The sequence below is a fragment of the Ammodytes marinus genome (assembly GCF_949987685.1).
Source record: "Ammodytes marinus genome assembly, chromosome: 8".
NCBI classification, from domain to species: domain Eukaryota; kingdom Metazoa; phylum Chordata; class Actinopteri; order Uranoscopiformes; family Ammodytidae; genus Ammodytes; species Ammodytes marinus.
Genome location: NC_137212.1, coordinates 20375619 through 20388751, shown reverse-complemented (window position 1 = coordinate 20388751; position 13133 = coordinate 20375619). Strand labels below are relative to the sequence as shown.

Sequence of the window (13133 nt, the reverse complement as noted above, 5' to 3'; positions counted from 1 at the left end):
CCTTTTTTTGCCACTCCTTCCCTTTCTCTAATGAAAGCAAAGGAGAGCAAGAGATAGAGGGTGAGACGTTCCCCAGAGGTGGCTCCGTGCCAACACATCAGGCCATGGCGGGGTGACATGTAGATGCAAACAAAGGCAATTTCATATAGAGCGCTTTTAAAGAGCAGTTGGGCATCGTTATAAGCAGCACTTAGCAAGATTGTTTGATCAATATTGCGTTGATTGTGCTCTCTGAGGGGCTCCGGGGTTTCAATCGTCCAACCCAAATGTCTTTTTCTGGGTCGGACAGGCAGAAGATTCAGTTTCACAGCCCCTTTTTTTGGCTCCTGAATTAATCAATTCAATAAACCACAAAGGGGAGTGACTTTCATTCCTATTAGTTGTGGTGGTCCTGTTTTATAATCTCACCAATCCAATGCTGACTAAAATCTGTTATCCTATACATTGAAGTAATTGCTACCTTTATTCACAGCAGACCGGCACAAGGCCGAAAACATAACAAAAATGTCTGTCCAAACCTTAGTTCCAGTGCAACAATGTATTGATGAGGCATACACATCAATATAATCACTGCTTCCCAAATGTGCGCAGAGAATCGCAGTATACTTTACTGTATTATCCCCTTTATTTACTTCTGATACTTATCTATTTATCTTATTTGGGCTTATAAAGTAAAACTAATAAAATACCCAAGTGTCGGGTCACAGCTACAGTATTTGCCACCGTTTTCTCAGCAGGTTGTGAGACAGAGAGCTGTCCAGGGTTGATTCGGGTTAACAGTTGTGGTCAAGGATTGACTGGGTGTGTGTGTGTGTGTGTGTGTGTGTGTGTGTGTGTGTTTGTGCATGTGAGTATGTTTCCACCAGTGAGTGGAGCTCAGCTGACCTGGCGATCTGTAGGTCTTGCTGCAGGTCGGCTCCACCGCTGAGGCTGCCACATGGCTGACTGGCCCTGGGAAAACTCTTTGGTTTTCTATGTTTTCACCTTTCTGTCTCTCTTTCCTTTACTCTATCTGTGTGGGTGTGTGTGTGTGTGTGTGTGTGTGTGTGTGTGTTTGTGTCTGCCTATTAATTTATTTGTCCTTCTATCTCCATTATCTCACTTTACCTCCCTCTCTCCCTCCTTCTGCTGTGTGACGTTTGTTTGTGGCCTGTGGTGTGTTCAGTCAGAATTACCATCAAACAGGGGAAAGGAGGGTTGCAGAGGGATGCGGATTAGCTTTAACATGCTGAGTAAGACCGCAGCACTCGGAGCAGAGCATTGCTGCTAATTTGGTACCGCTGTTAATTTATCCTCCGCCCACACGCACACAAAACACTTTAACATACACACACGCACTTTTCTTCCTGTCACGGAGAGAGTTTTTTCGGTTGAAATTAAACTGTACGTCAGGGATTTTTCTGGAAATGACAAGCCTGTTGTTAATGAGTGGGGAAGAGGCCTCGCCAAACCTTTCTGTCTATGTGAGTGTGCATTGTGTGTGTGTGTATAGTGTACGTGTGTGTTTGAGCGTGTGTGGGAGAGTTCTGGCTCAGTGGCGGCTCTTGGCAGTGCAACGCTCTCTTCTCCCTGGTTGCTAACATCAGGGGACCAGCCAGGCATGTAATGGAAACTTTGGAGATTTAGAGGAGCAGCTTGCTTAATACGGCCCCTTCTGATGTACTACTGCCTTAGACAACTCCTATTGTACGAACATTACTAAAGCAGGTCATCAGGATACCTGCTTGTTTACGAGTGTGAAAAATGCTGAGGCCGCTCCCCAAGAAGGGAAAGGGAGCAAAATATGTTATGGTGTATGAACCTGTTTTGTATTTAGGTTTTTATGTGAGCCAAAGGTAAAAAAAAAAAAACATGTTCGTTTATGTTTTTAGATAAAGCCTCATCAATAGAACAAACAGGGAGCTTGGGCTGAGGCCAAATGAAAAAAGGCTTGTTTATCATCTCTGACTAAAGGTTGAGTTTCAGGGAGATAGATGGAAAGCATATGCGAGGGGTGGAGTCCCCATCAGTTTTAATAGTGTCAGACTGCTGCAGGTTGTTTTGGAGCAGATGTGCTGTAGCAAGCGGTCGGGCTTGTTGTCCATAGCGTGTGTATGATCACTATTAGTCTAGTAATGCTTCTGGATCTGCACGTCTTGTATGTGTATGGGAAAATGTTTTAGTAGAGAATCCAAGAGGGCGAGGATGGAATGCACTCACTCGGTCAACATTTGCAGAGTAGAAGTAGCCTGGCTTACATCTGCCTTAAAAGCAAAGGAGGCTGATTAAAAGGCTGATTAAAAGGCTGATTAAAAGCCTGCTAGCCTGCGTAGCGTCTAGTTTATATAAATGCATTTTCCCTATATGCAAACTTGCTCACGGACACACATAGACTTGTGCGCCATCTCCCCCTGTCTTTCCACACCTCTCTGCTTGTTCTACTCCGAACCCTCTCCGTTCATAGCTACGTCCGTTGCACTCAGACGCTTGCTCCTGTGTAATTCATCCGTGCTGCAGATTAATTTTTCAGAGCCCAGGCAGCTCTGCCACTGTCAGTACTAGGAGGAGGAGGAGGAGGAGGAGGAGGAGGGCTGCAGTCGTCTGTGTCTGGAGAAAGCTTGCCAGCCAGCACAGGTGGTGTTTTGTCTGGATTCTGCCCAGGGAGTGAGGGAGCAGAGAGGGAGAGGGGAAGAGGCAGAGAGGAGAAGAAGGATGCAACAGTACATTCGGCATTTTGTTTTTGTATAGAAATTGTTTGTTTCAGTGATTTGCTGCTTGATCCTTTAATGTAATTGGTTTATATTTATAATGTGGAAACCATGGTAAAACCCCTAATCCTGCTGACTGAATTGGAGCTTTGAGGTAAACAAAGACCCATACCTGGAAGTGCCAAATTGCTTCCTGGAATAGATGAATAAGGGTTAAATAAAAGACTCTATGCAGAGGGGGGATGAATTCCGATGATGTCTGTTTGAGTGCAAAAATGGCAAAGAAAAACTCAATAGCCGAAATGGTTACACGGGATCCAACCGTTGTTTATATCCTGGAGTCATGAGATGTTTTCATTTTATGTGTGCAACCACTGCCAAATGTGCCCATTTGTGTAGTGGTTTGGCTCTTCTAAGCATTTACTCCCCTCGTCTGAGATGCTGGCAGTGGGACTGGGTTGTTATTAAGGAGTGCTTCATCTGGCTTTGTGATTACAGCTCTGACCAAGCTGACAGACTGCAACCCTACCGACAAACAGCATGCAAATGATTCTCACACACGAGCATGCATCTGTGACATGATACGCAGATACACGCACATGCACGCACACACACACACACGCACACACACACACACACACACACACACACACACACACACACACATAGATATATGGCACACATGAACACATGCTGTATTTGGGGGAGTGACACGCCCACGAATAATGTCACAGCCGCTCCTCAATTTGTCACACAGTGTTGTGCCATTAGAAATTCACACCTTTAACACGACTTGACGAACCCCGACTCACACACGCGAACAAAGACACACTATTTACACCCACACACGAAAACACTTCCTTTTTTCCTGTTTTTCTGCTGTTGAAATTGGAGAACCCTGCAGGGAGTGAAGTAGGAAGGTGGAGGGGTAAAAGGGTGTAGGATGGAGCATCTGGAATAACACTCACCCGCCTCTCATATCTCTGCTTTCCCTCTGATCTCTTCCACACACACTCTCACACACTCTCACACTCACAGACTGTCATTTGACATATCTGCTATCAACACCACAGCTCCAGGTCTACTTCTATTTCCAATGACATCAGTGCGGGTGGTGGTCTTGATGTAGACCCCGTGTGGTGTGTGTGTGTGTGTGTGTGTGTGTGTGTGTGTGTGTGTGTGTGTGTGTGTTGTCAGAGCTGGTGCCATCCTGGCTGGGGCACTTGTAGTTTGGGGAGGGGGTTGCTGGCGGCTGCTTACCAGTGATCTACTGTAAATCCATCACCACTCACTCAGTCACTCTATACTCATACACAGGTGGAGGACTCTTCCCTGCAAAGGCAAACTGCTGTCTGTACTTTCTGACATGTAAAGCCAAATGACATGCCTGAAATGTAGGTTTAATGGGCATTTCTTCACAGAACGATTGACTTGCGTGTTGATATGTTCTTTGTTTGTTGAGTATCATGTTACTACAAATCAAACAATCTACTAACCTGTGGTGGTGAGACGCCGCAAGTAGTTCTAAGGGTTTTAAAATGGTCACAAGCCAAATAAGGAACCACTGCCACAACTTTTTAAACACGTACGATTAGTTTTCTTACTTTTGCATCTCCGTCTATGCATACGTAGGGGAGAACGGGGGAATCTGAGGCATCGGGTAATGTGAGCCACCCCCTGTATCTAGGCAACGGAAAACATTTGTGGTCATGTGATATATGTTTTCAAGCCCCTCTCATTTCCCCATGGCCCTGAAAAAGAGGACCTCATGGTGCTGTGGTAAGCATGTTTTTTTCACCAAAATAGGTATTTTGCATGTAAAAGTAAATTTTCTTGCTGTCAACTTAATCAACTGTTGTGCCAAAGCAAATGTATTCACGTACAAAAACTTCTATCATACGTGTTGATGAACTACCAACATATGAAACCATGTGATGCTAATAACTGAAGATTAGCCTGAAATGCTAAGAGAGGTAGTTTTTTCTCAAATTGTGGTGGTGGGGGAAAGTGAGCCAAATGCTGTGGGGGAAAGTGAGCCACTGTCTCACTTTCCCCCACCATGAGGCACAAGTTAAGTTTAGTCTTAAACATATTTTAATTTAATATTACATGACATATGTTTTATTTTAATGTCATACACATTGTAGAAAAGCCATCATGCCAAGGAAATACACCAGGAAGACGACCTGGGGCAACCACACAGAAAGAGCACCTTCTCATAACCTTCAGGGCTGGAATGTAGAGTAGGCCTAGTTGTAGAGTATGACAGACTGATATTATAATCCAGTTGGGTCTTCTCCTGTGTTCTGAGTCCCAGGCTGTTCTCGCTGGTTCTGATTTTCCTATGCTTTGGCCTCCAGACACTAGCTGGCTCTAAGGGTCCTGTGTTCTGACCCCCAGACTGTGTTCTAATCTAACTGGTTCTATCTTTCATTTGAATCTTATTAAAATCTTTTGAATTATAATATGTTGTATTTGATTATGTTCAGAGTTACTTTCAAGTTTTTAGAAAATTTGCTTTGCTTAATTGACCAAACCCCATCATTCTTTTACTAGTCCGACATTAGTTCTGGAATGTGTGGCTAGCTTTCAGGATTCTTACTGTTACAATATGTGTTATGGTAGTTTCAGAGTGGAAAAAGTAAGTGGATCAGTTTACCCCACAGCTGGGGTAAAGTGAGCCACATTACAACTTTTTTTTAAACAATCATATTTTCACTGCCCTTTGTCTTGAAAAAATTCTGCTAATGCACATTTCTAGGAAACATCCTGAATTAATGGGATATGTGTAAATTTGAGTGATAAATCATTTTAGCTCGCTTAGAGGGGTTTGCTACTGGAGATATTGTCAAAATTCAGTAGATGGCTTAAGGTAATGAATGAAATGTTCAAATAGTGAGTTAAAGGTAATATATATTGATACATATTTGGAGCAGCTAAAAGAGATGGATACATGTGTAGATATATCGATTGATAGAAGAAACTGATAAAGGTGTTGAAATTGATAACTAGAGTGAAAGTATTGGCTAAATAGTCAAGTGCTTAGCTTGAAGTGATTAGTTCTTAGAATTGGTTAATTAGTTAGCTTAATGTAATGGAGAAATCGTTGAAATGGGTAGATGTAATGGAGAAATTCTGCAGGGGGCGGCGTAATAGGATCGCCACAGCAGTGAAAAGCATTCATAACATGTGTTTAGTCATTTCCACTCTAAGCACACTGACATGCTATTCTTTTGTCAATGCAGATTAACTTGAAAGTCATTTTTCTCCTGGTTTATTACTCTTTGGCACTGTCGGGCAGAAGAAGCTATTAAGTCCTGGGGCGCTTCCACCACTTCTCATTTCAAAGAGTAACCATGGAGGAGTGAAACTGTGACTTGGGTTTATTTAGTCATTAAGGAGGTTTCATGTAGTTTGACGCTTCACACTGGAGAAATTATCCTCAAATTTGTGGCTTGTTTGAAAATGCTGAAGCTGGTTTGGATTACCGTACTGTCAGTCAACGGCAGCTGTGTGTGTGTGTGTGTGTGTGTGTTTCTGTGTGTGTGTTTCTGTGTTTGTGTTTCTGTGCGTGCATGCGTGTGTTTGTGAAGAGGGTAGACACTCAAAGTCTCTGCATGCTCCGTTCAGACTGTATTTTTGTATTGATATGATTGACAGCGTTAATGTAGTGATAATGCCACGCATCAGGCAACTGAAAAGAGTCATTTAGTTGTATAAGACTCTGAAAAGAAGAGAATAAACAGTTTTTTCCTCTAATCGCTCCATCGTTTTGCCTTTCTTCTTTTAGGTCTCATCACCCCTCCTGCATATTAAGTTCTCCCTTGTTATGCTTCTCTCTCTCCCTGCAGGATGAATGTCGTAATTTCATGAAGGTGCTTCTCAGCAGACAAGGAGGCCTGTTTGTGTGTGGGACCAACGCCTTCAACCCGCTATGTGCCAACTATACTGTAAGTAAAGACTTAAAGGTGGACTCAGCCATTCTGGAGAATGCTTGTAGTCAAAATCACTTTTTTTTTTCAAAATCAGTGAATATCTCCTCACAACCCGCTACCTGCCCGTACTGTGTGTGTGCGCTAAAAGAAAATCCAGTGTGAACACTCAGGCTCTGTGAAACGGGCGTGTTGCTAGCTACGGTGGGTCCCTTTTGATTACATACCCGTTTACAGAGCCTAGGTTGTGTATTAACACCATATTCTCTTTCAACACACATACGGTACGGACCACATAGCGGAACGTGAGGAGATAGATATTCACCCATTTTTACAAAAAGTGATTTTAAAATCAAGCATACTCCAGAATCGCTGACTACACTTTTGACAGGCTCACACCCACCATCATATCTGTACCTGTTCCAAACATGTGACAATGCCAAGATGAATTCATAGTGATCTGTGTGACATCATTTAAAAATGCCTTATCATTTCTAACCCAAACATATAGGCTTATGTAGCTTGAGTGTGCCTGTTGGGATGAAAATGTCCGACCTTATTAGAGTTGTCTGTTCAGCACTCGAGCGGCTGTTGATTTCGACCACAGGACTTATTTATCCTTGTTTTTCCTGCGATGCAACAGTTGTTTATTTGTCAGTGGTTTAAAGCTTTGTGGTCTGTCGAGCTTGTTATCATGGGAGTCAGAGACGGATAATCAAGAACAACACAAGGAGTGGAGAGTGAGGAAGAGGAAGATATTCAAAGACTAAGGGGTGCGGGAGTGACATGTTTGCCTGGTTGGATTTCTCTTGCAAATGGTTTTAGAGAAGAGCGAGGCAATTCCACAGCTGGATGCAGACACCCAGGGGTTCAAGCCATAGATACTGTAGCATATAAAAGCGCTACAAGTGGGAAATGTTGACTGACCAATTTGACAAGACGGGCTGTGAATATATTTTTGTATCCAATCAGCTAAATCCTCCACCATGCAGCTGCTGGATGGGCCCTACCACTTCCAAACCAATCCCCTTCTCGCTCAATTACAGTAACGTGTTTAAACTAGTGGAAGAAAAACTACACATGTATATGTGAGTCATGGGCCTGATTTCACACCGTCGTGTGGGAATATTAAATGAGGAATGAAGGCAGTTGAGTCCGAGAAACGTGAGCGCGGGGCAGAAAAAGTCCTTTTTTCAGATAAGTGTTGCTTTAAGTCTCACACATTTCAAACACCGAGATGTACCTGGCCCATTATCTGTCAGCCACTAATGACTTCTACAACAGTGTGCAACACACCTGTCTCTGCCTGATAGGCTGTGAGTTTCTCCTGGGGACTAGTTAGCGACGCCAGCTACTGTTTTATTTATAGCCGGGTTTTAATGAAATGACGCCAATGAATTATTTCATTTTCAGCCGTGGATGAGAATTAGACGGTGCCTGTTGCAAACAGTTTGCTATTGGCTGCACGTATGTGTTTGTGAGAGAGAGAATTTTGGCTGTGTTTAATTGTGTGTTTGTGAGCAAGAAATTGAAACTTGTCGGTGACTTTATGTGGGTGTATGTGAGTGTGTGTGTGCGTGCCTGCGTACGTGCATATGTGTGTGTGTGTGTGTCTGCTTAACTTATTCATGATAATGTAACTCTCCCCTTGTTATTGTTGTTGTTACTGCTGCGTCTAATTGCCACCAGTGAATCATTAGTTTGCACTCACAGTAACACGCCCTAATTGCCATTCCCTTTGTTGCTTGTTTTCGTGATGCTGCTGAAGATTAATTCATATTGTTTGGAGTTTGCTGATTGATCTGTGCAATCTCTCTCTCTCTCTCTCTCTCTCTCTCTCTCTCTGTTTTTTTCTGTGTGTGTGTTTGTTAATGTGTGTTTGTTAATGTGTGTGTGTGTCTTAACAGGGAGACACTCTAGAGATGGTAGGAGACACAGTGAGCGGGATGGCGAGATGCCCCTACGACCCCAAACACGCCAACGTAGGTCTGTTTGCAGGTAAGATACTCCTTTTCGTCTTAGCCTTTACTCCCTCACCTGCACAAAGGTAGTTTTTGTAATTCTACTGATCACCTAAGAAATAACAAGAATATCATTGTTTATTCCATATACGAGATATTGTGATTGTCGAATGTGCTACACGCTGCCAGCTCAACAAAACTGTGATTCTTCCGTTTTAATCAACACTTTGTTTACCTCATCGGATATAAACCCCTTCACTGTAATCAAATCAACAGCGTTCTGTGGCTGAAACTGTAGGGAGCCATTACTGTTCAGCCATCATCCCATTATGTCATATTAGTCACAAGTAGAAAATACTTTTTTTTTTTTTGCATGGGAGTTCTGCAAAAACTGCTATTTACTGAAATGACATTGTTGATCAGCAAGCCATGACGTGTTTATGATGCAGGACTTTCAGAATATGATAACGTTATCTCCAGCTTTATTGTTTGGCAGGCTGTCCAACTCACTAGTGTGTGTGTGTGTGTGTGTGTGTGTGTGTGTGTGTGTGTGTGTCTCAGAGGGGAATCTTTTTACAGCCACAGTGACAGACTTCCTGGCCATTGATGCGGTGATCTACCGTAGCCTTGGGGACAGTCTCGCTCTGCGCACTGTCAAGCACGACTCCAAATGGTTCAGAGGTACCCACCGACGTGTGTGTGTGTTTGTGCGTGTGTGAGCGTGATTCTGTATGTACGTCATGACGTTTGTTGTTCGTGTTCTGTCAAGTGTAATTGTGCAGGCGCAATTTTCTCAAGTACATCTGCTCACCAGCACCGAGTGTGCTGCTGATGTCTTCATCTCAATCTGACGTTTTGAAGTGGGTGTCCACATCACTTAGCAGCAGCATGCGGGATCGATACATGCGTCAGTAGCAGAGGGCTGAGTCAGCTGCTACTGACAGTTCAGGTCACTTGACACACAAAGCTGTCAAACTTACTACCAAGTGGTTTGGACCATTCGCATCATGGCCAAACCTGACAATGATAAAAAAGGACAGTAAATAAACACAAAACACACACACACAATATCAGACACATAGGTCATTGGCCTTCCCGTGTTTAATTGCGCCAAAATGCATAGCGTGAAACCGAGTTCTCACAAACATCAGGGAGTCATAATGCGCTTATTGTTTGGTGTGAAATCCCCTTTCACCATGTAATGAAATTAAGCATGGCCTGTGCCCCTTTCTCACTGGCCTCATGTTGTGTCCGTGTCGTGGGAGCACATGATGCCTTTGCAAATGGAGACAGCTGTCTGCTACATGATTTTTTTCTCATGGTTAATCTATGTTTCATTAAACCCTCTCTCTCTCCACTCACCTTCCCTGTATACCTTTCCCTTCTTCTCTCCCTTTCTCTCTCTCCCTCTCTCTCTGTCTGCCTGTCTCACAATACAGAGCCGTACTTTGTCAGTGCTGTGGAGTGGGGACCTCACATCTATTTCTTCTTCAGAGAGATAGCCATGGAGTTCAATTACCTGGAGAAGGTATAGAAGCCGTTGCGATGAAATTGTACCCTCCTTTCACTCTGAACCCTCAGCAGTCACACAGAAGAGCTGCTGGTCCACTAAGTGCATCTTTAAAAAAGGGCCGCAGTCGAGGAATGTTTCGTTAAAATGCAACACCCTGATAGCAGATGGCGCTCCAATAGCTATCTGCTGGTATTATGTGAATGTCAATACCAAGTCTTTCCCTGCAGCTTCCCTGACCTTTCGTCCTCGTATGTGTTTATCTGCACATCTAATCCAACAAATCGGTCTGAGCAAACAACTCGTGTCTGCATTAACCGAAGAGGTCTTTTTCTTCTTTTTACATTAACTGTATATTTTCTATCCTTATGAGAGAGGTATCAGCAAAGAGAAACAGGTTTTTTTCGCAATTAAATGAGCAATTCACTATTAGCGGGATGTGCTTGCTCAATGTCTCTGACTTGTGACATGTTTACAGAGAGCAAAGTAAATGGATGCTTAAACGGTATCACCGTTTTGTGGATGAGGGTGTTCAAAGAAGCAATTTTGAGATGCAGTCGCATTTTCATGAATAATTGATATTAAATTTAGCATTTTAAAACAATGATCTGTCAAAACAGGGGTAGGGTTTCTGCATTGCAAATAGCATGCAAATGAGTCTTAAGAGATCAACCCCGGGAGTTCAAAAAAAGGCTTTTTAAATATGCGTTTTTTGAAGATGAAACGCAAAGCTTTTTGAAAAAATAAATATATCTATAGATAACGATTTCTATTATTTCTATTTTATATACACTGTGCTGTCTTCTTCTCACAGGTGGTGGTGTCACGTGTGGCGCGGGTGTGTAAACGTGATCTCGGCGGGTCTCAGCGCGTCCTGGAGAAGCAGTGGACTTCCTTCCTGAAGGCCCGTCTGAACTGCTCTGTGCCGGGGGATTCCCACTTCTACTTTAACCTGCTGCACTCCACCAGCCCCGTCATCAGGGTCCACGGCAGGGACATCATCCTGGGGGTCTTCTCCACACCGGCCAACAGGTACACCATGGCCATACAAACATATCAAGTCAAGTCAAACTTTATTGTAGATTTCTGCAATATGTGCCAGACATACAGAGGAATCTATATGTCTGTAGAAATGACGTTTCTCTCTGATCCACGGTGCAATAAGTGCAAAAGAATAAAATAATGTAAGTGATACATATATACTGTAAATAAATTCTATATAGTGCAAAAGTGAGGCAAAATCAAACGGCATAGAAAGTAAAAAAAAGAAAATGTGCAATATGAAGAAGAACATTATTTACAATATGTGCAATAAACAGTAAACTAAGAAATAGAAAAAAGTACAAATAACTGTAAACGAAGATACTAAAGGCACATGCCTTTCTCTATCAGAAAAATGCACACAAGGACAGACCTTATTTGGGCAATTGAATTCTACAGTTTTAACCTGTTGCTTGCTTTCTAACCAGTAGTGTGCCCACACTCTCAAGTTCAACACATGGTATGAAGATGTTCAGCCTTGATTCAATCGGGGAAAGTTCCTACTCCTCATATTACTACTACTACTTCTTAATACTGCTCCATCATTTTTCCACATAGCTCCAAGCAAAATCAGACCCAGGCTGGGAATCACTGCTCTGGATCAATACTGCTCGTGTGTAACCTGTGTGACTACGAGGGCTGAGTTAGAAGGATTTCGTTCCACGTCCTCTCTGGAAAGAGAAAATGTTTTTAAAAGAAATACACAGACTTGACATACTTCCCATTAAGACAGAGAAAGACACCCTGTGCGATGCAGCACACACAATGCTCACCTTGAGTGCTGGACCACCATAGTTTGTTCCTTCACCTATGAAGTGGGAAAGAGCAAGGCTTTGCTACAGGCAAAGCTCCAGAGAAATGAAAGTGGCTGTGTGGAGGTACAAAGGTCAGGATTGTGGGGTACAGAGTAATTTAAGACACATGGAATGCTTTCATTGAGGACAAAAGGGTGATTTGTTGAAAGACATGATTAAATTGAAAAAAGGTGAGAGGAGAGAGAGAGAGAGGGAGGGAGGGAGAGGAGAGATGCTCCAGGTTAAATGGGTGGGGGGATTATTGGAGACTGGGGGTATTTGCAGAGCCAAAAACACAAACAGCAAACTAACAAAATTAACAATAGTAATTTGATTTACATAAGATATGCACCAATGTTCTATTATGACTCAACCTATGGTCAGTTTACTTTTTACATGATGGCTCACTCTTCTTCCATTATCTGAATGGCTTCGATACAACTCGTGGTCGTGGAAGCACATTAAAGCAAAACACATTAAAATCCTTGCAACTACCTACTATGTGACCCTGGGCTGGAACCAATACAGTCAAACTATCACCTTTGCGAAGTCCCAGTGTGAAACCATATTTACTTTTTTAGGATATACTATTAAAAAAAAGTATAAAAGCTCTATACTGACTGCAGGACCGTGTCTCAAAGCTGTGTGCTCCCGACCACCCAGTAAGGGACTGGACAGAGAAGAGGGGAAGAAAAAAAGAGAGACAATGAGCGGGTAAATGTGAAAGGAGAGAAGACACAGAGAAGAATAAAGAGAGGAGACTGGGTACAAAGAGATGGATGAGAAAGTCAAGGACGAGGAAGTCAATAATGGACAACACGTGCATCCCTCGCTCTCCCCCGAAATCTAAAACTGTTTCATCAGCTGCATCTTATCTGGGCGCTACGCTGCGAGAAGGGGCCACCGCCTGCACAGACAGATGGATGCATCGCACACGCAGACACACACACACACACACACACACACACACACACACACAAACTCACCCTCACAAACACACACACACACACACACACACACACACACACACACTCACCCTCACAAACACACTTACAATGGTTCCCAGATAACAGCATTTACAGCAGGCCACAAAGGAGAACCAGCTGAACACACACACCCCTGCCTGGGTAAACTGCCACCGGGTCCGATTTTAAATAACTGCCAGTCGAGAGAGAGAAAGAGAGAAAGGGAGGTTAAGATGGATGGAT

The 13133-nt window shown here is 43.2% G+C and overlaps 1 protein-coding gene across 1 annotated transcript in view; it reads left to right on the top strand.

The window, feature by feature from the left end:
* The window catches only part of sema6bb (sema domain, transmembrane domain (TM), and cytoplasmic domain, (semaphorin) 6Bb), a gene marked incomplete at its 3' end in the record, with an annotated part of 115712 nt that overhangs the window by 63648 nt on the left and 38931 nt on the right, over positions 1-13133 (top strand). The window contains exons 6-10 of the mRNA XM_080032961.1: positions 6539-6637; positions 8527-8617; positions 9142-9261; positions 10020-10108; positions 10905-11122. Of these exons, the coding sequence (XP_079889087.1) occupies positions 6539-6637; positions 8527-8617; positions 9142-9261; positions 10020-10108; positions 10905-11122 (617 nt within the window). The remainder of the gene's footprint in view (positions 1-6538; positions 6638-8526; positions 8618-9141; positions 9262-10019; positions 10109-10904; positions 11123-13133) is intronic.